Source organism: Notothenia rossii (assembly GCF_949606895.1).
Source record: "Notothenia rossii genome assembly, chromosome: 4".
In the NCBI taxonomy this organism is placed as follows: domain Eukaryota; kingdom Metazoa; phylum Chordata; class Actinopteri; order Perciformes; family Nototheniidae; genus Notothenia; species Notothenia rossii.
The window spans coordinates 93,442,986-93,468,635 of NC_136902.1; the positions used below are offsets into that span (position 1 = coordinate 93,442,986).

Sequence of the window (25,650 nt, forward strand, 5' to 3'; positions counted from 1 at the left end):
CTACATCAAGTGCTCTCCAAAAACATCTACGGATTCACACAGGAGAAAAACCGTACTTGTGTGAAGAGTGTGGGAAAACGTACACTACATCAAGTAATCTCCAAAAACATCAATTTATTCACACAGGAGAAAAACCGTACTGGTGTGGAGAGTGTGGGAAAACGTATTCTCAAAGTTCTCACCTTAAGCTCCACGAGCGAATCCACACCGCATAGTTTTGAAAAACTATGAGAGCCAAGCTAGCTGTTTCCTCCTCCTGATGTCCTGAGAGCTGTATTTTTATATTTGAAGAGTCTTTCTGAATTGAAGTCTGACTAACAGACTTCAATTCACAGAGTCAGTCTCGTTTGATGGCCCTGGACAAGCCATGAGGTCCTCTTCAGCTTATTCAATATCCCTAAAGTCCCCCAAAATAAAATGGGTGAGGCTTTTATCCACTACGCTCCCAAACTGTGGAACACCAGGAAATATCAGAGAGGCTCAGTGGACATTTTTAAATGCCTTCTAAAGACACATCTCTTTTGATTAGCTTTTTATTAGCAATCGCCCACTTTAAATGATCTTTTAGTCTTTATTATTTACCTACTTTTATATTGTTTCATTTATGATTCAGGAAGGTTTTCATCTTATATTAGTTATTTAACAGTTTCAATAGCAACATTCATTTTTACATTGGTTTCTTTATATTTAAATCGTTTAACCTTTATTAGAATTATGTCGTTTTTATTACTATTCATTTGTATTTTTGTTGTACCTATATGTTCACTTTATTTTATAGGGTTTTATATTGTTGCATCTATTCACTTGTCTTGTGTCTTATCTTTCCGAGAGAAATCATAATCCTTCTCCTCTGGGCTGCTTGTGTGACGTGTGCATCATGTGTACTGTGGTGTCTCTGTGTGAGACCGGTTAGTTTCACTTGTTCATTGTTAGGAGATGTGCTCCAGTTTTTCTTTGTGCATTGAGTGCTTCAGTCACATCTTTTAGGAGAAAGTTTTTCTCAGTTCATCTTAAGTTTGTTTTGTAAATTGGCTGGAAAGCCTTCTTCCTTTTCAAAAGAATAAACATTATCTACTAATTTTGCAAAATCAGTGCCCTCTCTCCCGGTTATTTCTATATTATGTTACTTACCTTTGTACCCCTAGTTTAGGAGGGAACGTAACACTGTATTTAATATATTAGTATCATACCTTTTACTTCCTTGTGTATCTTAACCTGTTAAAATTGTATATTTAGCTGCATGTATCTGTAAAGGTCTTAACATCTGAGGGGACTTTCTTATTGTTTATTGAACTATGAAGAAATGTTTTACTATGCCGTGTTTCAACCATGGTTTTCTTATAGCCTTGTTATTCCATTTATAAAATATTATATATCCAGGGTTAAACTGCTAGCCTCGTTAAGCTGCAATAATTACATTAACATAACATAACTGTCTGCAATGAAACGTCTGTCTCCTATGCACTCCACTTCCTACTTGGCGCACTGGTAACTTTCTCCTGCAAACAAGTTACTTTCTCTCACTCTTTGTTTTCATTGCCCTTTAGGGGCTTCCTACAATACAAATGCACATATTTTATTTTAGAAAGTAAAGTCCTTTCGAGTCATCTGTCTCAAGTCTCAAGTCATGAATACCAAGTCAAAATCAAGTCGAGGATGTTATCAATGTTAGCCAAGCAAGTCCCAAAGCACAAAAATATGCGACTCGAGTCAAGTTATGTAACTCGAATCCCCCACCTCTGGTATTTACTGTGGTTAGAATGTTGCTGTTACTGTATCTAATATAATACAAATGTAATAAACACAAACAGTTAGTAAAACTAGTATTTTGTTAACTCAAGGTTTATATTAAGTGAGTTTTTATTGTGTTAACTGTATGTATTTATGCTTTTTAGATTTACTTTCTCTCTTTCTTTGTCCGTCTGTTCTAGAAACTGAAAGGAAGAGAGAGACGTCACAGCTGTCAGCAATGTGAAAAATCCTTTACAACATCTGCACATTTAAAGTGCCACCTGCGTATTCATACAGGAGAAAAACCGTACAGCTGTGAAGAGTGTGGAAAAACATTCAGGGAATCAGGTCATCTAAAAAAACATCAACGTACTCACACTGGACTGAAACCGTACAGCTGTGAAGAGTGTGGGACAACATTCACTAGATCTGGTAATCTCAAAGCACATAAACGTATTCACACTGGAGAAAGACCGTACAGCTGTGAAGAGTGTGGGACAACGTTCAAGACTTCAAATGAACTCAAATCACATACACGTATTCACACAGGAGAAAAACCATACTGGTGTGAGAAAACGTTCACTGCATCAGGTGTTCTCCAAAAACATCAAGGTATTCACAAAGGAGAAAAACCGTACTGGTGTGAAGAGTGTGGGAAAACGTTCACTGCATCAGGTGTTCTCCAAAAACATAAACGTATTCATACAGGAGAAAAACCGTACAGCTGTGAGTTGTGTGGGAAGACATTCAGGGAATCTGGTAATCTAAAAAAACATCAACGTATTCACACTGGAGAAAAACCGTACAGCTGTGAAGAGTGTGGGAAAACATTCAGGGAATCAGGTAATCTAAAAACACATCAACGTATTCACACTGGAGAAAAACCGTACAGCTGTGAAGAGTGTGGGACTACATTCAATCAATCAGGTGATCTCCGAAAACATCAACGTATTCATACAGGAGAAAAACCGTACAGCTGTGAAAAGTGTAGGAAAACATTCACTTCATCAAGTGATCTCCAAAAACATCAACGTAGTCACACAGGAGAAAAACCGCACTGGTGTGAAGAGTGTGGGAAAATGTTCACTACATCAAGTGATCTCCAAAAACATCAACGTATTCACACAGGAGAAAAACCGTACTGGTGTGAAGAGTGTGGGAAAATGTTCACTACATCAAGTGCTCTCCAAAAACATCTACGTATTCACACAGGAGAAAAACCGTACTGGTGTGAAGAGTGTGGGAAAACGTTCACTTCATCAAGTAATCTCCAAAAACATCAATTTATTCATACTGGAGAAAAACCGTACTGCTGTGAAGAGTGTGGGAAAACATTCAGGGAATCAGGTAATCTAAAAAAACATCATCGTGTTCACACAGGAGAAAAACCGTACTGGTGTGGAGAGTGTGGGAAAACGTATTCTCAAAGTTCTCACCTTAAAGTCCACGAGCGAATCCACACCGCATAGTTTTGAACAACTATGAGAGCCAAGCTAGCTGTTTCCTCCTCCTGATGTCCTGAGAGCTGTATTTTTATATTTGAAGAGTCTTTCTGAATTGAAGTCTGACTAACAGACTTCAATTCACAGAGTCAGTCTCGTTTGATGGCTCTGGACAAGCCCTGAGGTCCTCTTCAGCTTTTTTAATATCCCTAAAGTCCCCAAAAATAAAATGGGTGAGGCTTTTATCCACTACGCTCCCAAACTGTGGAACACCAGGAAATATCAGAGAGGCTCAGTGGACATTTTTAAATACCTTCTAAAGACAAATCTCTTTAGATTAGCTTTTTTTAAGCAACCCCCCACTTTAAATGGTCTTTTAGTCTTTATTATTTACCTACTTTTATATTGTTTCATTTATGATATAGGAAGGGTTTTATCTTATATTAGTTATTTAACAGTTTCAATAGCAACATTCATTTTTACGTTGGTTTCTTTATATTTAAATGGTTTAACCTTTTTTAGAATTATGTCGTTTTTATTACTATTCATTTGTATTTGTATTTTTGTTGTACCTATATGTTCACTTTATTTTATAGGGTTTTATATTGTTGCATCTATTCACTTGTCTTGTGTCTTATCTTTCCGAGATAAATCATAATCCTTCTCCTCTGGGCTGCTTGTGTGACGTGTGCAGCATGTGTAGTGTGGTGTCTCCGTGTGAGACCTGTTAGTTTCACTTGTTCATTGTTAGGAGATGTGTTCCAGTTTATCTTTGTGCATTGAGTACTTGAGTCACTTTCTTTTAGGAGAAAGTTGTTCTCAGTTCATCTTAAGTTTGTTTTGTAAATTGGCTGGAAAGCCTTCTTCCTTTTCAAAAAAATAAACATCTACTAATTTTGCCAAATCAGTTTCCTCTCTCCCGGTTATTTTTATATTTTGTTACTTCCCTTTGTACCCCTAGTTTAGTAGGGAACGTAACACTGTATTTAATTTGTTATTATCATACCTTTTACCTCCTTGTGTATCTTAACCTGTTAAAATGTTATATTTAGCTGCATGTATCTGTAAAGGTCTTAACATCTGAGGGGACTTTCTTGTCGTTTATTGAACTATGAAGAAATGTTTTACTATGCCGTGTTTCAACCATGGTTTTCTTATTGCCTTGTTATTCCATTTATAAAATATTATATATCCAGGGTTAAACTGCTAGCCTCGTTAAGCTGCAATAATTACATTATTATTGATAATAATAATATATAAACATGGGACTGGTATGACAGATTTGACAGTTTTTCTCGATTGCTAACACACATTTTTTTTTTAAATTGCTCAGTTTCTCAGAACACTAAACACAATTCACAAAACCACACACCCAAAGTGCAAAACACCTAATTTCTCCTGCTAAGTGAAGAACTGCACCCAAAACTACATAAACACTTACCAAATGCAAACTTTTGCACCAAATATAACACACTTCATTCATAATACTGGATGGTTTGACCACCCAACTACACACTGCTGAGCATCATCTAAAGCACTTTCATCTGTTATGGGCTATGCTCTGTACATAGAGGTTTCTGCAGAGAAAGATTGCTTGAGTTTACAGAAATACAATAAATGAAGAAATACAAATGAGTTGTTGAAGAAAATCACATTTTATTCAAAAATAACATTGAGCAACATGCATCTCAGCACATAGTTACTATGCTTCAGATCTCTCTACATGTTTGATGCATTGTTTGCCAAAACCCCGTTTGTAACTGCTGCTTCCTGTGCCTCATTGAACATCCTTAGCCTTCCACCTGCACCTCTTTGTTTCTCAGTCCTTCAGATAAACAACAAATATATAGTGGTTGGTCAGTGTCTGTGTTGCATAAAAGTAAGTTTACCACAGTACATTCTGCAGGATGTTTGTAAAGTTATAGTATGCAACAATTCAATTACAGTAATGAAGTAAATAAGTTTCACACAAAAGATATAAGCACTGATATATCATGAATTATGCAGAGCTAAAAACTGGTAACTAACCTGTTTTCAAGTCTAAGTGTCCGGATTACAGAGGCAACAGTAAATCGGCTTAGATTAGGCTGAACCCTCTGTCCAGCCTCTCTCATCGTCAAACCATGGTTGATAACATTTCATTAGAGAGTATTCTTCTTTGTCCACGTCCTCTCCTTCCAGCTCTACCTCTACCTCTCATTCCTCCTCCTCTCACTCTCAGCCCAGCCAAGCTCTTCCTCTTCCTCTTGCTTCCATGTTGGCTTCCATTGTTGCTGTAAGAAAATACTGTGGTCTTTTCATAGTGCTAACATCCTGATTGATGAGCCAACAATTATGCTACCAGGTGTTTGATCAGGTGGAACGTGTTTCTTGATCATTGTTCCATGTGTGAGGCATTTTGAATATCAGTGTTTTGAATCTGCTAACACGTGACTTTATGTCAGATTCCTGTGTCTTACGTGGAGAAACGTGTGCAGTGGTTTGCACAAAGGGCCATGATGATTTGCAAATTGTGTGAGAAGCTGAAAACGCGTTTAGAGTTTTGGAGATTTGAGCCGATGTTTTGCTCTTTGAGTGTCAGTTAAAATAATTGTGCTTTATGTAGAATTTTAGTGTTAGCAATCGAGTAAAACTGTAAACATTGGGAAAAATGTTTTTGTTTGTAATAAAAGGCATAAAACACAGCAAGTAAAAGATAGGATAAAACACCAATGAAAAACAGCTACAAACTCACCTCCTCCGACAATCCAAAAGCCTGTCGGAAAAGGTGAGTCTTTAGCTGCCCCTTAAAAGCCTCCACTGAGACAGAGGCTCTCAGTTTCTGGGGTAGTTCATTCCATAGGAGCCACCGCCTCAAAGGCACGGTCCCCCTTAATTTTTAGCCTGGTTCGGGGACCCTTAAGAGGCCTTGCTCGGAGGACCTCAGGGCCCGGGTTGTCCTGTGAGGGTGGATAAGGTCATTAATGTAGGTGGGGGCTTGGCCATGGACAGCTCTATATGTGTAAACCAATACCTTACTTTGGGTTCTGAGATGGACATGGAGCCAGTGCAGGACAGAAAGGATCAGAGTAATGTGGCATGTTTTTTTGACCGAGTGAGTAATCTGGCTGCAGCATTGTGGACCTGTTGTAACCGGTTTATTGATGTGTCGTTGAGGCAGGAGAACAGAGCATTACAGTAATCAAGCCGGGATGAAATAAAGACATGGATAGCCTTCTCCAGTTCTGCATTGGACAGAAACCCCCTAAGCTTGGCAATGTTCCTCAGGTGGAAAAAACAGGTACGGGTCAGGAGTTTGATGTTTTTGTCTAGTAGCATAGACTGATCGAAGGTTACACCAAGGTTTTTTATGTTTGCCCTAACGTTACCACTAAATGAACCCAGGTGGCTTGCTACCTTAGAGGCGATGTTATCAGCCGCTGAGATCAAGACTTCCGTTTTTGACGCATTGAGCTGTAGGAAGTTGCTTGACATCCACTCCTCAATTGCAGACAGACATGTAATCAGGGTGTTAAAAGTTTTGAAGGGTTTGAAAGAGAAATATATCTGGATATCATCTGTGTAGCAGTGACACGAGACTGTCTTGAATTGGCTAATTAAGGGGGCCTAATGGGAGCATGTAAAGGGCCAAAAGAAGGGGGGCTAAAACGGAACCCTGGGGCAGGCCGCAGGATAGGGGAGTGCTGTGGGATGAGAACGGGCCCACCGCCACGGAGAAACTTCTCCCATTGAGGTACGAGGCAAACCGCTGGAGGGCAGACCCTGAGATGCCTACCCACTCCCTGAGTCTATCTAGCATGATGGCGTGGTCCACATGTGTCAAACGCTGCACTCAGATCCAACAACACCAGAACCACGCAATCTCCTGCATCCGATGCCATCATGATGTCATTTGAAACCCTGAGTGATACAAATAATAACTAAATGCAAACATTTTTACATAAAACTTGAAAACAATATTGAATTAGAAATGTGTAGAAAAATAAAATGATAATAATTATAATTAATTAAATAATAAGAAAAACAGAAAATAAAATAATAATGAAATAAATAAATAAATCACAAAAACTTGAAAAAATATCTATAAAGAAATGTAATATGAAAATAAAATCTTTACTAAAACTAAAAACACAAAGTGGTAAAAATAAGAGCAGAAGCAGGAGAGACACCTCTGGAGATCAGAAGAGAGAAACTTGCTCTGTCATACTGGGTCAGACTACAAGGAAGTGGAGAAGAACATATTTCAAACAGAATATTACAGGATTGCTGGGAATATGCAAAGTTCCAGGGACATGGGTTTGGCTGGACGAGTAAGGAGAGAACGAGGACAAATGGAGTGGAGAATATCACGTTTGCCAAAGCAACCCCATTTGTTCCCCCATGACTGTTCCCAGAAGCTAACATAGATATGAGTATCATAGAAAGGAAAAAAGAGTGGCAAATAAATGAAGTGGGAATTAAAACAAGTATGTATCTGAACGAAAAGTACTACAATTACCTACAAATGTATACAGATGGTTCTAAGAACAAGGAAGAGTGTGTTGGAGTTGGCATATACATCCCAGACTTTAAAATATCTATTTTAAAAAGAGCGTCTGATCAACTATCAGTGTATACATCAGAAATGCTTGCTGTAATAATAGGATTGCAGTGGGTTGAAGAGGTCAGACCAGATAGGGTGGTTATATGTACAGATTCATTGTCCATATTACAAAGCATACAATCAACAACTACTACCAGAGAAGACATTCTCATAGAACTGAATCATAGCCTGTTAAGACTACACACACAGGATACACAGGATAAATCTGCAGTTCTGCTGGGTGCCTGCACATGAGGGGGTGAAAGGGAACGAGTGTGCTGATAAATTAGCAAAAAGTGCACTATAAAAGCAAATAACATTACCAGTTCAACTTGGTAAAGGAGAAGGAAAAGCAGTCATTAAGAAGAAAGGGATGGAGATCTGGCAGAAAAGGTGGGAGAAAGACCAGAAAGACAAGGACCATCACAAAGTTCAAAGGACAATTACAATTAATATTCATAAAGAAAGAAACAGAAGGGAGGAAATCATGATGGCTAGACTCCGAATAAATCACACGGCTTTGAATGGTAGCTGTATATCATGGGGAAAAGTGACAGTAACAAGTGTGGGAACTGCGCAGTAAAAGAAGACGTAGAACATATCTTGTTACACTGTGACATCTATAAAGCGGAAAGAGAACAATTAAAGGCTAAAGTCTTAGAGGCAGAGAGAGAGTGGAGTGTGGTTGGTGTTTTGGGAACAAAAGGAGAGGGAGTAAAAGCTACCAGAAAGGCACTGTTTACATTCTTGAGTGAAACTGGGGTAGGAAAAATAATTTAACATTAGGTCAGGAAAGAACATAGATTTGTGTTTTGTTTTATTTAATGGTTTTATTGATTGATTGATTTATTTTTATTTTTATTAGAACATAGGTTGAAGAGTTGGAATGATATGATGATTCATACTTATGTACAGTAGGTGGCGGTATGCACCTTTGAAGTTGTTTGCAATCCGCCAAAAGCAAGAGAAGACGAAGAAGAAGAAGAAGAAGAACTAGAAGAAGAACTCTAATCCCATGATGCATTGCGGCCGTTCGTTTCTAGCTTCCGTTCCTCAGAAGCTATACGTTGCTAACAGACGTTGATGCAGATGTTATACCGAATGTAATGTGTTTAAGAGACTTTTAAAACACATACAAAGAGTTAGTTTATCCTTGGAGGGTGATTTATCCGTGCTTTTTTTTTGTTGCCTCCCGTTCTTTGTTCGTAGCTTTGTATACCACGTGGCTGATCGGTAAACACAAGTAAAGCCAAGACGAAGAGGAGAGAGAGGTAACGTGTGTGTGTGTGTGTGTGTGTGTGTGTGTGTGTGTGTGTGTGTGTGTGTGTGTGTGTGTGTGTGTGTGTGTGTGTGTGTGTGTGTGTGTGTGTGTGTGTGTGTGTGTGTGTGTGTGTGTGTGTGTGTGTGTGTGTGTGTGTGTGTGTGTGTGTGTGTGTGTGTGTGTGTGTGTGTGTGTGTGTGTGTGTGTGTGTGTGTGTGTGTGTGTGTGTGTGTGTGTTTAAAAGCTGCAGGGTAGCTTGTGAATTTACTCCAGGTGGAACTAGTCTGATTTAACACTTGATTATATTTCACATCATTCATCCAGATCTGTAAAGTAACTAATGGTATTAAATGCATGTAGTGGAGTAAAAGTACCATTTATCTCTGAACTGTTCTAAATGAACAAAGTAGCATTAAATAGAAATACTCGAGTAAAGTAAAAGTACCTCTAAATGGTACGTAAGTACAGTTCTTGATTGAATGTACTTAGTTACTTCTCACCTCTGCTATGACCCTATGAAGTAGCTGTAGATTTGTTTAGTTTTGTCTGTCGGTTATATTGAGTTGTCTTGTTTTGTGTCAGCTGTAGTTGTGTTGATTATTTCAGAGACACAGCCGGAGAAGGAGCACTGAGAGCAGCATGGAGGAGAATAAAAAGACCCCTGGAGCTCAGGTCAGTGTGCACTTCATCACAATATATTCCTAACACTGTTATCCCCAAATGAAAGATCACAACCTATTTAGAAAATACAATATGAATACACAATATGGTCAGATATAGGTTAGAACGTTGTTGTACATACGACACGATAACACTTTATTGGTCAGATCAAGTCTGAAATGTGACTTGCATAGTGTAACAGCAGCTCCATGTGTAACATCAACATAAACAAATATCAAGACCATAGACTGTATATATAAATGGACGTAGGGTCCGTGACGTCACCCATAGGATTCTGCAGAGTTGCCGAGAAGCCCTTAGTAGGCGGAGTCGGCCACTAACGGCTCGACAGTAGGCTTGTTTGAGACAAGCGAGACCTGCGCAATTTCGATCAACGTCTTGCTCGTGCGTTGCATGATGGTTAGTCATTTTGTCCGACTTGCTCTGGAGGCTCGCTCACATGAGACGTTGAAATCTCGCGGGACAAAGACGCCCACAGCCTTGAGAGCAAGGCGCGGCAAGGCGGCGCAGTTCCTCTCCACGGGCTGCGGAGGCGAAATGCTTGATGGGAAACGACTCGCTGGTATCTCGAGCTGAGCGCTCATTGGTGGGTTTTACCCCGTGCTGCTGATGAAGCTCTCCAATTGGCTCGGCAAAAGTTTGTTGTTGTTTTGTGTCAGTTTTACGTCGCCCCTCCATTAACATTTTTCATCATGGTTCCACAATGTTTATCATCATGAAATTAATATCTATGTATTTTATACTATACTTGCACTGCTTACCGTTTTCATACTTTATATATCTTAGCATATTCATACACACTGTTCATACTGCTCTCAGGCTGCTGTGTGTATCTAGTGCAGGGGTGCCCACACTTTTTTGGCTGGTGAGCTACTTTTGAAATGACCAGCTAACCGAGGTCTACCAACCAAAAATAAAAACCCAAATTGCAAGGGTTGCTGAATAACACGTTTTATTTTTACATGGGATAACTACAATAGGGCTGCAGCAAACGACTAATTTGATTATCGATTAATCTATAGATTAATGAAACGATTAATCGACTATTCGGACTACTACTGTGTGCCTTGCACAATTTCTCAAACGCTCTGATTTAGCCATCAACTTTTAGATTTAGTTTGAGGTTGTTTTAGGCATGTGGAAACTAACAATGAAGACAATAAAGATGAATACTTGATTCAAAAATACATATATTATTAAATTAACTTAACAAATTGTCAACAAAATTAACATTGCTTTTTATTTGAATTAAATAAATAATATTTCACATCAAAAGAAACAATGTTTTAACAAACCGTATTAAATAATGTGATGACAGAACTAAACAGAATAGCTGAAACTTTAACAAACTAAATAACTCAGTTACCTCTAATCATTAACCCATGTTTGTATAATGTAGTTAACTCCGTGTGTTGCTGCTAGCATACATAACACCTGACGTGGAAACGTTACTCGTGGATGGGGCTACAGAGCTACTAGAAAGACAGTCGAACCCGGTGCATTCCTCCGTCTGAATGTGGTGCACTTTTGCTAAATGTTTAGACAAATTGCTCGTGTTACCGCCCTTACATGATAAACACTTTTGGTGACGAGCATTGTCCACCTCAAGACGGGTAACATGTAACCACACCTTGGAGCGCTTCTCTCCACCATCTCCTCCGTGTGTTGCTGCATGTAGCAGATGCGTGTGTGTAAACTGCCCCGCCCCCTTGCAAACAGACGGGGGAGAGAGAGATCTCTTCTGGATTGGAAAGATAGAAAATACACCGACCATAGACGCATTTGTTTGTCTTTTTGCATGTTAGAAACGAGTTGGCGACACTAAGACTAAGAGATAATGTTTGTGTAGCAATAATACATGACCTTTCTCTTTCTCAACTCGCTACTCGGAGGGAAGTCGCTGTCATATGCCTTGTGAACACTCCGATAATGCCTCTCCACGTTACCTTTCTTTGGCAGAGCGACGCTTGCTTTACAAATAAGGCAAATAACCTTTGAATGTGACATCACAAACAAAGATTCTCCCTCCCATTCTGTGTGGAAGTGGTTTGTCTTTAGCTTTTTGCTCGTTCCCGCACTCATTTTGTTGTTTGTCTCTCCCGGCACTTGACTGATTTTGTATCGCTTTGCATTCTGTGTTAACAGACTGGAAAGCAATAGGTCGCTTTTTCTGTCAATCAAGTCAACTCCTGAATTAAGTGGCAGGGAGGCCAAAGGAGGAGGGATCAAAACCTGTTTTGTCTATTTTAACGGAGCTGGATTTTTTTTAATTTATGAATGACTCGCGATCTACCAGCATTGCCCCCGCGGTCGACCGGTCGACCGCGGTCGACGTACTGGGCACCTCTGCTCTAGTGTATTCATACCCCTCACTGTTTATTCATCATTCAATTCATTCTATATTTTATTCTGTAGATTCTAGATTGTGTACATTACTTTTCACTTTACTGCTTGTTGCACTCCTGGTTGGAAGCTAAACTGCATTTCGTTGTCTCAGTACCTGTAATCTGTGCAATAACAATAAAGTTGAATCTAATCTTGAGCAGGTTACTTAGTACATATCTGACATTAACGATTAAACACATGTGTGCATTCTTTATAAATGCAAACCGAGTCAAGCCGACTCCGGAGGTGGCGGTATGGACCTTAAAGTGGTTTGCAATCCGCCAAAAAACCGAGAGAAGAAGAAGAAGAAGAAGAAGCCAACTCGGAGCTGTCCGACTTCAGGCGAGCTTTTTGAAACCTCCCCCGGCTGCGATCGGCTATTCTCGTCTACTTTCAAGGCGAGCCGCAACGCGTCTCAAACAAGCCTGGTGACGTCAGAGTTCAACTCCTGCCTGCTCCAAATAAGGGCAAAGAGGTGGGACCTGCTGCCACCGAGCTGCGGCATTTTACGTTTTCTAAGGTAAGCGGGACATGAAACTATTCAGCAAAACTATAAATAATAATAAGTTATTGCGTTTTTAGCATAATACTTCAGAATCTTAAAATCCCTTAACGTTTGTATGCAATTGTGCTAAATTCAACACTGGAATCAAGCAAATATTAATATGTTTGCATAACATTAGTTATTTATATTTTGATATCAGTAATTATAGTTTTAATACATTTAAGTCAAGCTAAGGTACATGTGATGGTAGCTAGTTAGTGCTCTTACCTGTGAGGCCTCCTCCAAACAGCATAATAACCAGACTGTATCATTAAAACTAAGTACCAGCTTTAGATCCTTGACTTTAGACAAACAATTCAAAAGACAACATGTATTTAAAGACCAATCTTTACTTGAATGTGCCTCTTAACCTGAGATATTAGTTATACAGTAATAGTATTGACAATCTAAAAAAACTGAGCAACTCAACTTTATGTTTCTTATTGTCATGTTCCCCCTCTCATTTTCAGTGTGGACGGATTGAGACAGCGTGGGGTCCAGAAAGCTGCTGAGACTTCAGGGAGAAACCTCCGTGTGATGGACGTCCTGTCTGTTGGTTTGGAGAGGACTGAGGGTCTTTCCTCTGCGAGGAGGACCAGGCCTGATGGAGGAGCCCACGCTGGGCAAAGCTGATACCAACTGCACAGGCCTAGTCTGTCACTTTATTTGACTAAATGTGTTTACTTATACATTTAATAGGTTTACACCTTCTGTCCATATGTGCTTTTTATTTAAAACATGTTTGATTAACTTTTGGTTCACATTTCAATAAATTGTATTTGCACTCTTTTCGTCCATTATTCTTACTGAAAATGTTAGATTACACATTCACATCTGACTGAAGATTGGCCCTATTTATTTGTGACGTTGCAAACTCTGCGGTACAAGGCACAAGTGATGTGAAGCTCATAAAGCGAGGCAAATAGAAATAATCAGCTGATGGAGTGTAGATGTGGAAATAGGTGCATTCGATCAGCTGACTATTTTTACAATAAAAGTAGTTTCTTAGTGTACTGGTCTTAAAGTCTCATAGCATCAGCTTTTAATGTTCCTCTTGGATGTTCTTCTTGACACTCAGAGAAGGAGAACATTTCGTGTCTTTCAGGCATGCCCTTTCCTAACAAAAATGACAGGAAACATAAAACATATTATTGCAGAACAAGTGTGTTATTTATGAAAGTGGTGTGTTTGTGTGTTTAGGGGCTGTAGATATAATTATTTTGTAATTGTAATGTTTTTTTTTTTATTTCAACAGTGAGCTACAAAGACAATCAGATTATGAATGAACAGTATGAAGTTCATCAACATTGAAATATGTTATTATCAAAATAATATTTAACTGTTATCAAAACGTAGTGCAACTGTAGAAGCTTGCTCTGTTGTCTCACTGAAAGAATAACTTTTACCACGTTTTTTACAGACAATATTCAGAGATAAATAGTAGCAGTTCGACCTATGTGTTAAATATATTTGCCTTCAATACATTAAATTAGAAAGCTGACAAAATCATATTGCTTGTTAACATCTAAATGTAACTTTTTGCATGGAAAAAACCCTCAACTTCACTGATGTGTCGGTGATCTAGTATTGTTTAATGTAATGTATATCAGTGTATTAAAGTCAATACTTCATTTATTTAAACTAATGTCTTTACCTGTGCTGAAGTTCACTGCTGTGAGGATATATTACATTACATTGCATTTAGCTGACGCTTTTATCCAAAGCGACTTACAATAAGTGCATTCGACCAGGAAGATACAACCTTGAAGAAAACAGAATCATATAAGTACATTAGGTTTCATAGAGCCAAACATTTCAAGTGCTACTCAACTGGCTTTAGATAAGCCAGCCCTTTATTAGTATATAAGTGCTTTTAGTAATTCAATCACTCGAAGTGGAGTCCAAAGAGATGAGTTTTCAGTCGTCGCCGGAAGATGTGTAAGCTTTCTGCTGTCCTGACTTCAATGGGGAGCTCATTTCACCATTCTGGAGCCAGGATAGCAAACCCACGTGTTTTTGCTGACGGGAACTTGGGTCCCCCTCGCAGTGCGGGTGCAGCGAGCTGTTTGGCTGATGCAGAGCGGAGTGCACGTGCTGGGTTGTACGGTTTAACCATGTCCTGGATGTAGGAAGGGCCAGATCCATTCAGCATGGTACGCAAGTACCAGTGTCTTGAAGTGGATTCTAGCAGTTACTGGAAGCCAGTGAAGGGAGCGGAGGAGCGGCGTGGTGTGGGAGAATTTAGGAAGGTTGAAGACCAGACGAGCCGCTGCATTCTGGATGAGCTGCAGAGGTCGGATGGCACATGCAGGTAGACCAGCCAGGAGGGAGTTGCAGTAGTCTAGGCGTGAGATGACGAGAGCCTGGACCAGAACCTGCGTTGCTTTCTGGGTCAGCTGGGGACGTATCCTCCTGATGTTGTAAAGAGTGTATCTGCAGCAGTGGGTTGTAGCAGCGATGTTTGCAGTGAAGGACAGTTTGTTATCTAGGGTCACACCCAGATTCCTTGCAGTCTGAGTCGGGGAAACAACAGAGGGGCTGATGTTGATTGTTAGGTCAAGAGCGGGACAATCTTTTCCCGGAAGGAAAAGCAGTTCAGTCTTATCAAGGTTGAGCTTGAGGTTATGAGCAGACATCCACCGAGAGATGTCTGCTAGGCAAGCGGAGATGCGTGCGACGACCTGGGTCTCTGAGCGGGGAAAGGACAGAATTAGTTGGGTGTCGTCAGCGTAGCGGTGGTATGAAAAACCATGCGGGCTAATGACAGACCCGAGCGAGTTTGTGTACAAGGAGAAGAGGAGGGGACCAAGAACAGAGCCCTGAGGGACCCCTGTAGTTAATTGACAAGGGTCGGACTCGGACCCTCTCCAAGTAACCCTGTAGGTGCGGTCTTTGAGCTATGAGGTGAGGAGGGAAAGTGCAGTGCCTGAAACTCCAAGTTCTTGGAGAGTGCGAATCAGGATCTGATGGTTCACCGTGTCGAATGCAGCAGACAGGTCCAGAAGGATGATGACAGAGGAGAGGGAGGCTGCTTTAGCCGTGTGCAGTTCCTCAGAGACAGCAAGGAGGGCAGTTTCTGTTGAGTGACCTGCCTTGAAACCAGACTGGTGCGGATCCAGAAGGTTGTTCTGATGGAGATAACAGTAGAGTTGTTTAAAGACAGCGCGTTCAAGTGTTTTCGACAGGAACGGGAGGAGAGAGACAGGCCTGTAGTTTATAACATCAGACGGGTTGAGAGTGGGTTTCTTTAGGAGAGGGTTTACTCTTGCCTCCTTGAGACTGTTTGGAAAGTGACCAGAAGTTAGAGAAGTGTTGATGAAATGGGTGAGAAACGGTAGAATATCAGGAGCGATAGTCTGAAGGAGGTTTGAGGGGATAGGGTCCAGAGGAAAGGTGGTAGGACGGGCAGAGGTAATGAGGGTAAGACCCTCACTTGGAGAGAGAGGGGAGAAGGAGGTCAGTGTGTGGGTGAAAGGAGGGTCTGGTGACCCAGCGGTGAGTAAAGGTGAGTCAGAAAAAGAAGAGCGAATGTCATCAACCTTTTTTTCAAAGTGGTTAACAAAGTCGCTTGACAGAAGGGAGGAGGGGGAAGGGGCTTTGGGGGGGTCCAAGAGGGTGGAGGGGCTTTGGGAGGGTCCAAGAGGGAGGAGGGGGAAGGGGCTTTGGGGGGGGGTCCAAGAGGGTGGAGAAGATAGAAAATAGTTTTTTGGGATTGGAATAGGAAGATTGGATCTTATCTTGAAAGAAAGTGCTTTTTGCCTGAGAGATGGAAGCAGAGAAAGAGGAGAGGAGAGCCTGATAGGTTAGGAGGTCGTCACGGTGTTTGGATTTCCACTGTTTCCGCTCTGCTGCCCGAAGGATAGTTCTATTAGCACGCAGTGCGTCATTTAGCCAGGGAGCAGGAGGGGACTGACGAGCCGGCCGAGATTTGAGAGGACAGAGAGAGAGGAGAGAGGAGAGAGAGAGTCCAGAGAGGATGAGAGAGGAGAGAGGACAGAGAGAGTCCAGAGAGGATGAGAGAGTTTCTGCAGCAGAGTTTGGAGGCAGGAGTTGGAACGAGTCAGAGGAAAGGAGGGCTGAGAGCACCGATGAGGCAAAGGTAGAAGGGGAGAGGGAACGGAGGTTACGGCGGACAGGTGCAGAATTAGAAGAGATTAGGTTGTTATGTTTGGAAAGGGATAGAGAGAATGAAATGAAGAAGTGATCGGATGTGTGGAGCGGGTTTACAGAGAGGTTAGAAGTAGTGCAGTTCCTTGAGAATATGAGATCAAGGACATTGCCAGCTTTATGAGTTGGTGGGGATGGAGACAGTGAGAAAGCAAAGGTGGTTAACAGAGATGTTAGTTCAGATATCTTCCCTGTCTGGAGGTTGAAGTCTCAGAGAAGTACAGCGGGGGGGCCAGTTTCAGGGATGTGTGAGAGGAGATGATCTAACTCCTCCAAGAAGTCCCCCAAGGCGCCTGGTGGATGGTAGAGAACAACAATGGTTCATTGTATAGGATGGGTTACTGTGACGGCATGGAGTTCAAAGGTGGAAGGAGTGAAGTTAGGTAGCTTGAAGAGGGAAAAGCTCCAGTTGGGAGAGAGCAGGAGACCAGTGCCACCTCCTCTGCCAGAGGGTCTGGGTGTATGGGAGAAGGAATATGCTGTGGAGAGAGCTGCTGGGGTGGATGTGTTGGATGGAGTAATCCAGGTCTCCGTGAGAGCAAGGAAATCCAGAGACTGCAGGGAAGCGTAGCCAGAGATGAAGTCAGCCTTAGGAACAGCTGACTGGCAGTTCCACAGGCCCCCTGAAACGAGATGTTGGATTTCAGTGGAGCATGTGGGATAGACAAGAGCAGGCCGGTGAGATCGATTAGGAGAAACACGGGGCCAGTGATAATTGCGAGAAGACACATGAACAGGAATGGAGAAAATACACATGATTATAGCATGAGGGGCTAGAGAACCCAAGAGAATTGAATAAAACAAAAGAAAACACCAGCGATACTTAGCTCAATCAAAGTAGGATTTGCCTCCCTCGTGACTCCCACAGGACTCCAATGTCTTTGTCAGTCTTCGTCTGGCTGAAGCTAAAGCTGACGCTCCAGGAAAGTACCATGTGTACAAACAATATAACTGATTCTCTTCTGTAGAACATGTTGGATTGTGTATTGTCCGAGTCAGGGTCCTTTTTATTGTGTTACCAATGCTTGCTGTTTATTTGATACCCATTTGGTAATGCAATTCATAAAAACAACAAGGTTTGGGTTTGTTCTTCAGATGACTGTGACGTTAACGTGTAAGCTCAATAATGAACTCCAGCTCAACCAACCATATTGTAATATCTAAGTAATCATCTTGAAATATGACACTAATAATTATAATATACACACATCTTATTGTGAGGTTGATTTCACATACACTACTTCGACATTAGCTTGTCTACATACTTGAGCATAGCCAATTTAAATTAACCTTAGTGATGCATACAGTTCCTACCTACATAATAATCATCTCTCTAAGTTACAACGATGACCTTATTTTATCAACCTCAAACAGAAGCTGTTTGTTGTACAGTATTATCCCACTTAACACTTAACACTTGTCTATTTCGTTTTAACCTTTATATAAAGTCTATGTTTTTAACTTGGAGGCTACTATTAGCATCATTAGTACCGATGTAGCTACCACTCGCTTAAACTTACGTAATTACGTAGCTGATTAAAATCATTAACACATAAATAAAGTACTCGAATTTTACTTACCGCATTAATGCACCGTCTGTTTGAACCGCAGAACGAGTCACAATAGTCCGATATATAAGCATGAAGAACAAACAACCACGGCCGGATCAAGTTGTGTTCCCTGGATGAACTGACCAGGCAGAGTCCCTGTAGCTAGCTTCACGGAGCAACTAGCAGAGAGACAAGAAGCTAGCAGCAGCAGTTACTTGACAGAGCCGTCACTCAATCTGACCACGCCCTAATACATGCATAACTTTTAGGCTTAATATGAATTAAACAGATGAGTTGAGAACAAATCCACCCCCCCAATCCATATTCATGAAGGGGGGATCTAACTATACAGAGAATATGGTTTTTTGAACCACGATGTAAACATGTTTATTTCTGCTTTAAAGTTGGGCATTTTAACATGGGGGTCTATGGAAATTGCTCCCTTCTGCAGACTGCTCCTACTGGCCACTAGATGAACTGCAGTGAGTTGCACTTCCGAGCAGGGGGAGTCTGGCACTGCAGGATTTCAGTCCCTGGCGGCGTAGCGTGTTACTGATGGTAGCCTTTGTTACTTTGGTCACAGCTCTTTGTAGGTCATTGACTAGGTCCTCCCGTGTGGTTCTGGGATTTTTGCTCACCGTTCTTGTGATCATTTTGACCCCACGGGGTGAGGTCTTGCGTGGAGCCCCAGATCGAGGGAGATTATCAGTGGTCTTGTATGTCTTCCATTTTCTAATAATTGCTCCCACGGTTGATTTCTTCACACCAAGCTGCTTACCTATTGCAGATAGGAAAGGGTGATGAGCAGGCGCTACTGTGGATTTCCGGAGGGGAAAGCTCACTAGTTTCCAATCCAATGGGAAACACCTCGTCGCCTGAAACACACGATTAGTGCCATGAGTTAGTGAAGCAAATTACAGAACATTGCACACTTATTCACAAGTCAAAATGTTTTCATAGCGGCCGAGAATAGCTAGCGAGCTAGCTAGATGTTATTACCTAGCTCGGTTCCGGCCTGCTAACAGTGTTACCCAATTCAGACTAGCATTGCTAACTCGATCTACCGAGCAAATACAAGTACATCTGAGATAGGGGTGTAACGGTTCACAGCATTCACGGTTCGGTATGTACCTCGGTTTGGGGGTCACGGTTCGGGTACATCAAGAAAATGCAAAAGAAATTCCCAAATGCATAATTCCATGTTTGTTGTTATTTATTTGGAATAGTATTGCAAGTTTCAGTTTAAAAAATAAGGAACTCTAACATTTTGAATAATTAAATGTATTACTCTGTTAAAAACAAGCAGTAACACACACTCAGCTGCCCAGATTACCTATAATGGCTGATGTAAAACAAAAAGGTTCAATAAACTGTAAAACTAAAAAGAATGTCTTGAAAATATTACAAAATAAATAATAAGATGGTGTTTCAATCACTTTCAATCACAATCAATAAAAGCTGGGGTCCTCCACTATTGCATAAGGGTGCATAGCAGTTGAAAAACATATGCCAAAAGCTTCCGTTGTTTATTTTGGTCTCTCGGCTTTCATGTGTATTGGCTTCTTAAAAACAGCGGGGACAAGCTGTTGAACTGCTGCTGTATTTTGCCGGGCTCCGGTGATTGCCAAATCTGGGTGATCCCTTCTAATATGATTTAGCATGTTTGGCGTGTGTTACCATTAGCATACTGCATTGCTGTCGAACAAAACAGCCACACCGTCCTCGTCCGATCCACCACCCAAAATGTTCCCACACAGCTGATTTAAAAGAAGCAGGTGGTTCTTCTAGCTCCTGTGTTATCTGAACCCGCCATACTAACACATTTTGTTAGTTTTGTTGTGTTTTCTTCTTCTTCATTTGTTGTTTAAGTGCGGCTGGCAAACAGCTTTTAGGTGCAATACCGCCCCCTGGATTATATATATAGTGTAGTGGATATTGCCCTGAATGACAGGCTTTTTTCTCACTCGTAAAAAAAAAGGCGTATTCGTCGTGTGATTGCATGCACCGAACCGTGACGTCCGAACCTTCGAATACGGTTATCGTTACACCCCTAATCTGAGACCAGTATTGTGCAGATTAAAACAGTGCAGTGCATGTAGTATATTTTACCTAATTCGTCGTCGTCGTCGTTAGGCAATTCAACCGCCATTTCAGCCTCCCACCTCATCGCGCCAGAATTGATCGTCGAAGCTGTGCCGGAGAATGAGGGTCTGTGGCCGAGCAGAGCATCCAAGCGATCCTACCACTTGCTGGTCTTCCGACCGTTACCACTCTTGTTGTTGTGGTCTTTTATTTTTTTGTAGTCCTGCTTCAGTTTCTTTATTTTGTCCCGGCATGACTTAGCGCTGTGGACGATTCCCATGGCCGCTAACTTTACCAAAATACAGTCGTACATTTTCACGTTGGAAACTGCCTTCAGTAGAAGCTTCTGGATCGCGTCCTCCGAGTAAATCTCCAGATGCGCCGACACATCACCATCACTCCATCGCATCGCTGTCTGCTCGAACAAGGTTCTATCCGGGTACCTCAAAGAGAGATTCAGGCCTTGTAGATTGTAGCCAACTTTCCGTGAAACATAATAAAGAGGCCTCACAAAATTCATGACAGTACCTTGTGTGTCCACTTTGTTAATCAATGAGTGCAGGTTTATGAGAATGATGGATGCAAGTGGTGGCCATCTGAATCTTAGCCATAGGCGAATCTGAACGCATCGTCTCCTTCCTCGTCTCTTTTTCCTGGTGTTTCTAAGCGGCTCCCGAGTTATGACATCCAATATTGAAGAGCACAGATGGCTTGATGTATTCGTAGCTCCAGCATAGCCTCACGGCTGTAGCAGCGTAGGGGCCGGGAGTCCTCGCCATACCTGCTCGTGCTGTCACTCAGGTGTTTCTTGGAAAGTTGTATGGCCAGACATGGTCTGCTAAAAGGAAAATATAATCCACAGTATCAAAAGCATGGTCTCTCAAAATGACGTTTCATACAGACACAACAAAGTTTAGACAATAATTTGACCAAACAAACAAAACACAAGACTAACGGAGCATACTGAGACGCGCAGTGACAGGATGCCATCTCCCTCTGTCTCCTGTATATACCAGAGGTGGGAGTAAGTCATACATGTGCATGTCTCAAGGTACTGGGGTAAGAGTCAAGCAAGTCAAGTCATACGAAATCCTGATGAATAACCCCAGTTTCCTCATTTAAATCGGTTAAAAGACGGTCGTTATGAAAAGTAGAGTTTTATTTTTCAACATTAGCAACAATGGAGAGTGGGGTTCTGAAATCATAAAACAGGTAATATGGGGAATAATCAGGCAGTACGATATGTGTGTGTAGAGGTGTGTGTTGATAAAACATAGCAGCATGCAATCACTATTTATCTGTTCTAGTGAAGGTAAACACAGTGAAGTAAAAGGCACAGCTCTTTGCAGCTGGTGCTGCTCTTCTCAGATTCTGCTGAGTTACACGTTACTGCTTCCTGGTGCTGCAGAGATTTCATGAAGTGAAGGAGGTTTTCCTTCTATAAAACAGCTGTGGGCAGTAGATACTGTGAGAGTCACGGACATGAATTCATAGATCAAGGCAGACTGGTTAACAGACTCTCCTGTTTTGCCGATCCGGTGCTTAAACAAATAGCTCTCCTGGGCGAAATGTCCCTAAAATGAAGTCCGACTTGGAAATATATCTCAAATAATGTATGCACTGCCATTTCCCCACATAAACATAACAATCTGCAATGAAACGTCTGTCTCCTATGCACTCCACTTCCTACTTGGCACACTGGTAACTTTCTCGTGCAAACAACTTTCTCTCACTCTTTGTTTTCATTGCCCTTTTGGGGCTTCGTACAGTACAAATGCAAATATTTTATTTTAGAAAGTAAAGTCCTTTCGAGTCATCCGTCTCAAGCCTAAGTCAAGTCTCAAGTCAAAGTCAAATCGAGGATGTTATCAATTTTAGTCAAGCAAGTCACAAAACACAAAAATATGCGACTCGAGTCAAGTCATGTGACTCGAAACCCCCACCTCTGGTATTTACTGTGGTTAGAATGTTGTTGTTACTGTATCTAATATAATACAAATGTAATAAACACAAACAGTTAGTAAAACTAGTATTTTGTTAACTCAAGGTTTATATTAAGTGAGTTTTTATTGTGTTAACTGTATGTATTTATGCTTTTTAGATTTACTTTCTCTCTTTCTTTGTCCATCTGTTCTAGAAACTGAAAGGAAGAGAGAGACGTCACAGCTGTCAGCAATGTGAAAAATCCTTTACAACATCTGCACATTTAAAGTGCCACTTGCGTATTCATACAGGAGAAAAACCGTACAGCTGTGAAGAGTGTGGGAAAACATTCAGGGAATCAGGTAATCTAAAAAAACATCAACGTATTCACACTGGAGAAAAACCGTACAGCTGTGAGTTGTGTGGGAAAAAATTCAGGGAATCAGGTAATCTAAAAAAACATCAAAGTATTCACACTGGACAGAAACCGTACAGCTGCGAAGAGTGTGGGACAACATTCACTAGATCTGGTCATCTCAAAGCACATCAACGTATTCACACTGGAAAAAAAACGTACAGCCATGAAGAGTGTGGGAAAACTTTCACTACATCAAGTGGTCTCCAGAAACATCATCGTATTCACACTGGAGAAAAACCGTACTGGTGTGAAGAGTGTGGGAAAACGTTCACTGCATCAGGTGATCTCCAAAAACATCAACGTATTCACACAGGAGAAAAACCGTACTGGTGTGAAGAGTGTGGGAAAACGTTCACTCAATCAGGTGTTCTCCAAAAACATAAACTTATTCATACAGGAGAAAAACCGTACAGCTGCGAGTTGTGTGGGAAGAAATTCAGGGAATCGGGTAATCTAAAAAAACATCAACGTATTCACACTGGAGAAAAACCTTACAGTTGTGAAGAGTGTGGGAAAACATTCACTACATCAAGTGATCTACAAAGACATCAACGTATTCATACTGGAGAAAAACCGTACAGTTGTGAAGAGTGTGGGAAAACTTTCACTACTTCAGGTGATCGCCAAACACATCAACGTATTCACACTGGAGAAAAACCGTACTGGTGTGAGGAATGTGGGAAAATGTTCAATACATCAGGTGATCTCCAAAAGCATAAACGTATTCACACTGGAGAAAAACCGTACTGCTGTGAAGAGTGTGGGAAAACGTTCACTACATCAGGTGATCTCCAAAAGCATAAACGTATTCACACAGGAGAAAAACCATACTGCTGTGAAGAGTGTGGGAAAACGTACACTAGATCAAGTGGTCTCCAAAAACATCAACGTATTCACACTGGAGAAAAACCTTACTGGTGTGAAGAGTGTGGGAAAACGTATTCTCAAAGTTCTCACCTTAAGCTCCACGAGCGAATCCAAACCGCATAGTTTTGAACAACTATGAGAGCCAAGCTAGCTGTATTTTTATATTTGAAGAGTCTTTCTGAATTGAAGTCTGACTAACAGACTTCAATTCACAGAGGCAGTCTCGTTTGATGTCCCTGGACAAGCCCTGAGGTCCTTTTCAGCTTTTTAAATATCCCTAAAATCCCCCAAAATAAAATGGGTGAGGCTTTTATCCACTACGCTCCCAAAATGAGGAACACCAGGAAATATCAGAGAGGCTCAGTGCACATTTTTAAACGCCTTCTAAAGACACATCTCTTTAGATTAGCTTATTAGCATCCCCCCACTTTAAATGGTCTTTTATTCTTTATTATTGACCTACTTTTATATTGTTTCATTTATGATAGGAAGGGTTTTATCTTATATTAGTTATTTAACAGTTTCAATAGCAACATTTATTTTTACGTTGGTTTCTTTATATTTTAATCGTTTAGCCTTTATTAGAATGATGTCGTTTTTATTACTATTCATTTGTATTTGTATTTCTGTTGTACCTATATGTTCACTTTATATTGTTACATCTATTCACTTGTCTTGTTTCTTATCTTTCCGAGATAAATCATAATCCTTCTCCTCTGGGCTGCTTGTGTGACGTGTGCATCATGTGTACTGTGGTGTCTCTGTTTGAGACCTGTTAGTTTCACTTGTTCATTGTTAGGAGATGTGTTCCAGTTTATCTTTGTGCATTGAGTACTTGAGTCACATCTTTTAGGAGAAAGTTGTTCTCAGTTCATCTTAAGTTTGTTTTGTAAATTGGCTGGTGAGCCTTCTTCCTTTTCAAAAAAAATAAACATTATCTACTAATTTTGCCAAATCAGTTTCCTCTCTCCCGGTTATTTTTATATTTTGTTACTTCCCTTTGTACCCCGAGTTTAGGAGGGAACGTAACACTGTATTCAATTTGTTATTATCATACCTTTTACCTCCTTGTGTATCTTAACCTGTTAAAATGTTATATTTAGCTGCATGTATCTGTAAAGGTCTTAACATCTGAGGGGACTTTCTTGTCGTTTATTGAACTATGAAGAAATGTTTTACTATGCCGTGTTTCAACCATGGTTTTCTTATAGCCTTGTTATTCCATTTATAAAATATTATATATCCAGAGTTAAACTGCTAGCCTCGTTAAGCTGCAATATTTACATTATTATTGATAATAATAATATATAAAAATGGGACTGGTATGACAGATTTTAAACATTGGGGAAAATGTTTTTGTTTGTAATAAAAGGCATAAAACACAGCAAGTAAAAGATAGGATAAAAATACCAATGAAAAACAGCTACAAACTCACCTCCTCTGACAACCCAAAAGCCTGTCGGAAAAGTTGAGTCTTTAGCTGCCCCTTAAAAACCACCACTGAGACAGAGGCTCTCAGTTTCTGGGGTAGTTCATTCCATAGGGGCCACCGCTTCAAAGGCACGGTCCCCCTTCGTTTTTAGCCTGGTTCGGGGACCCTTAAGAGGCCTTGCTTGGAGGACCTCAGGGTCCGGGTTGTCCTGTGAGGGTGGATAAGGTCATTAATGTAGGTGGGGGCTTGGCCATGGACAGTTCTATATGTGTAAACCAATACCTTACATTGGGTTCTGAGATGGACAGGGAGCCAGTGCAGGACAGAAAGGATCTGAGTGATGTGGCATGTTTTTTTGGACGAGTGAGTAATCTGGCTGCAGCATTGTGGACCTGTTGCAGCCGGTTTATTGATGTGTCGTTGAGTCAGGAGAACAGAGCATTACAGTAATCAAGCCGGGATGAAATAAAGACATGGATAGCCTTCTCCAGTTCTGCATTGGATAGAAAGCCCCTGAGCTTGGCAATGTTCCTTAGGTGGAAAAAACAGGTACGGGTCAGGAGTTTGATGTGTTTGTCTAGTAGC

General features: G+C 41.0%; 2 protein-coding genes across 2 annotated transcripts; both read left to right on the forward strand.

The window, feature by feature from the left end:
• Positions 1 to 367: 367 nt before the first annotated feature.
• On the forward strand, positions 368 to 4,077 carry LOC307034986 (uncharacterized protein; the record flags this gene model as incomplete). Its single annotated transcript, XM_079673910.1, has 2 exons — positions 368 to 421; positions 1,932 to 4,077. The coding sequence occupies 2 exons, from the start codon at positions 368 to 370 to the stop codon at positions 3,198 to 3,200; spliced, it is 1,323 nt and encodes a 440-aa protein (XP_079530036.1). The 3' UTR covers positions 3,201 to 4,077.
• A 4,718-nt stretch (positions 4,078 to 8,795) lies between these two features.
• On the forward strand, positions 8,796 to 24,888 carry LOC307037534 (uncharacterized protein). The gene is made up of 4 exons (XM_079678487.1): positions 8,796 to 8,858; positions 8,965 to 9,026; positions 9,623 to 9,688; positions 22,563 to 24,888. Exons 3-4 carry the CDS (start codon positions 9,656 to 9,658, stop codon positions 23,754 to 23,756), a joined length of 1,227 nt encoding a protein of 408 aa, XP_079534613.1. The 5' UTR covers positions 8,796 to 8,858; positions 8,965 to 9,026; positions 9,623 to 9,655; the 3' UTR covers positions 23,757 to 24,888.
• Positions 24,889 to 25,650: the final 762 nt, after the last annotated feature.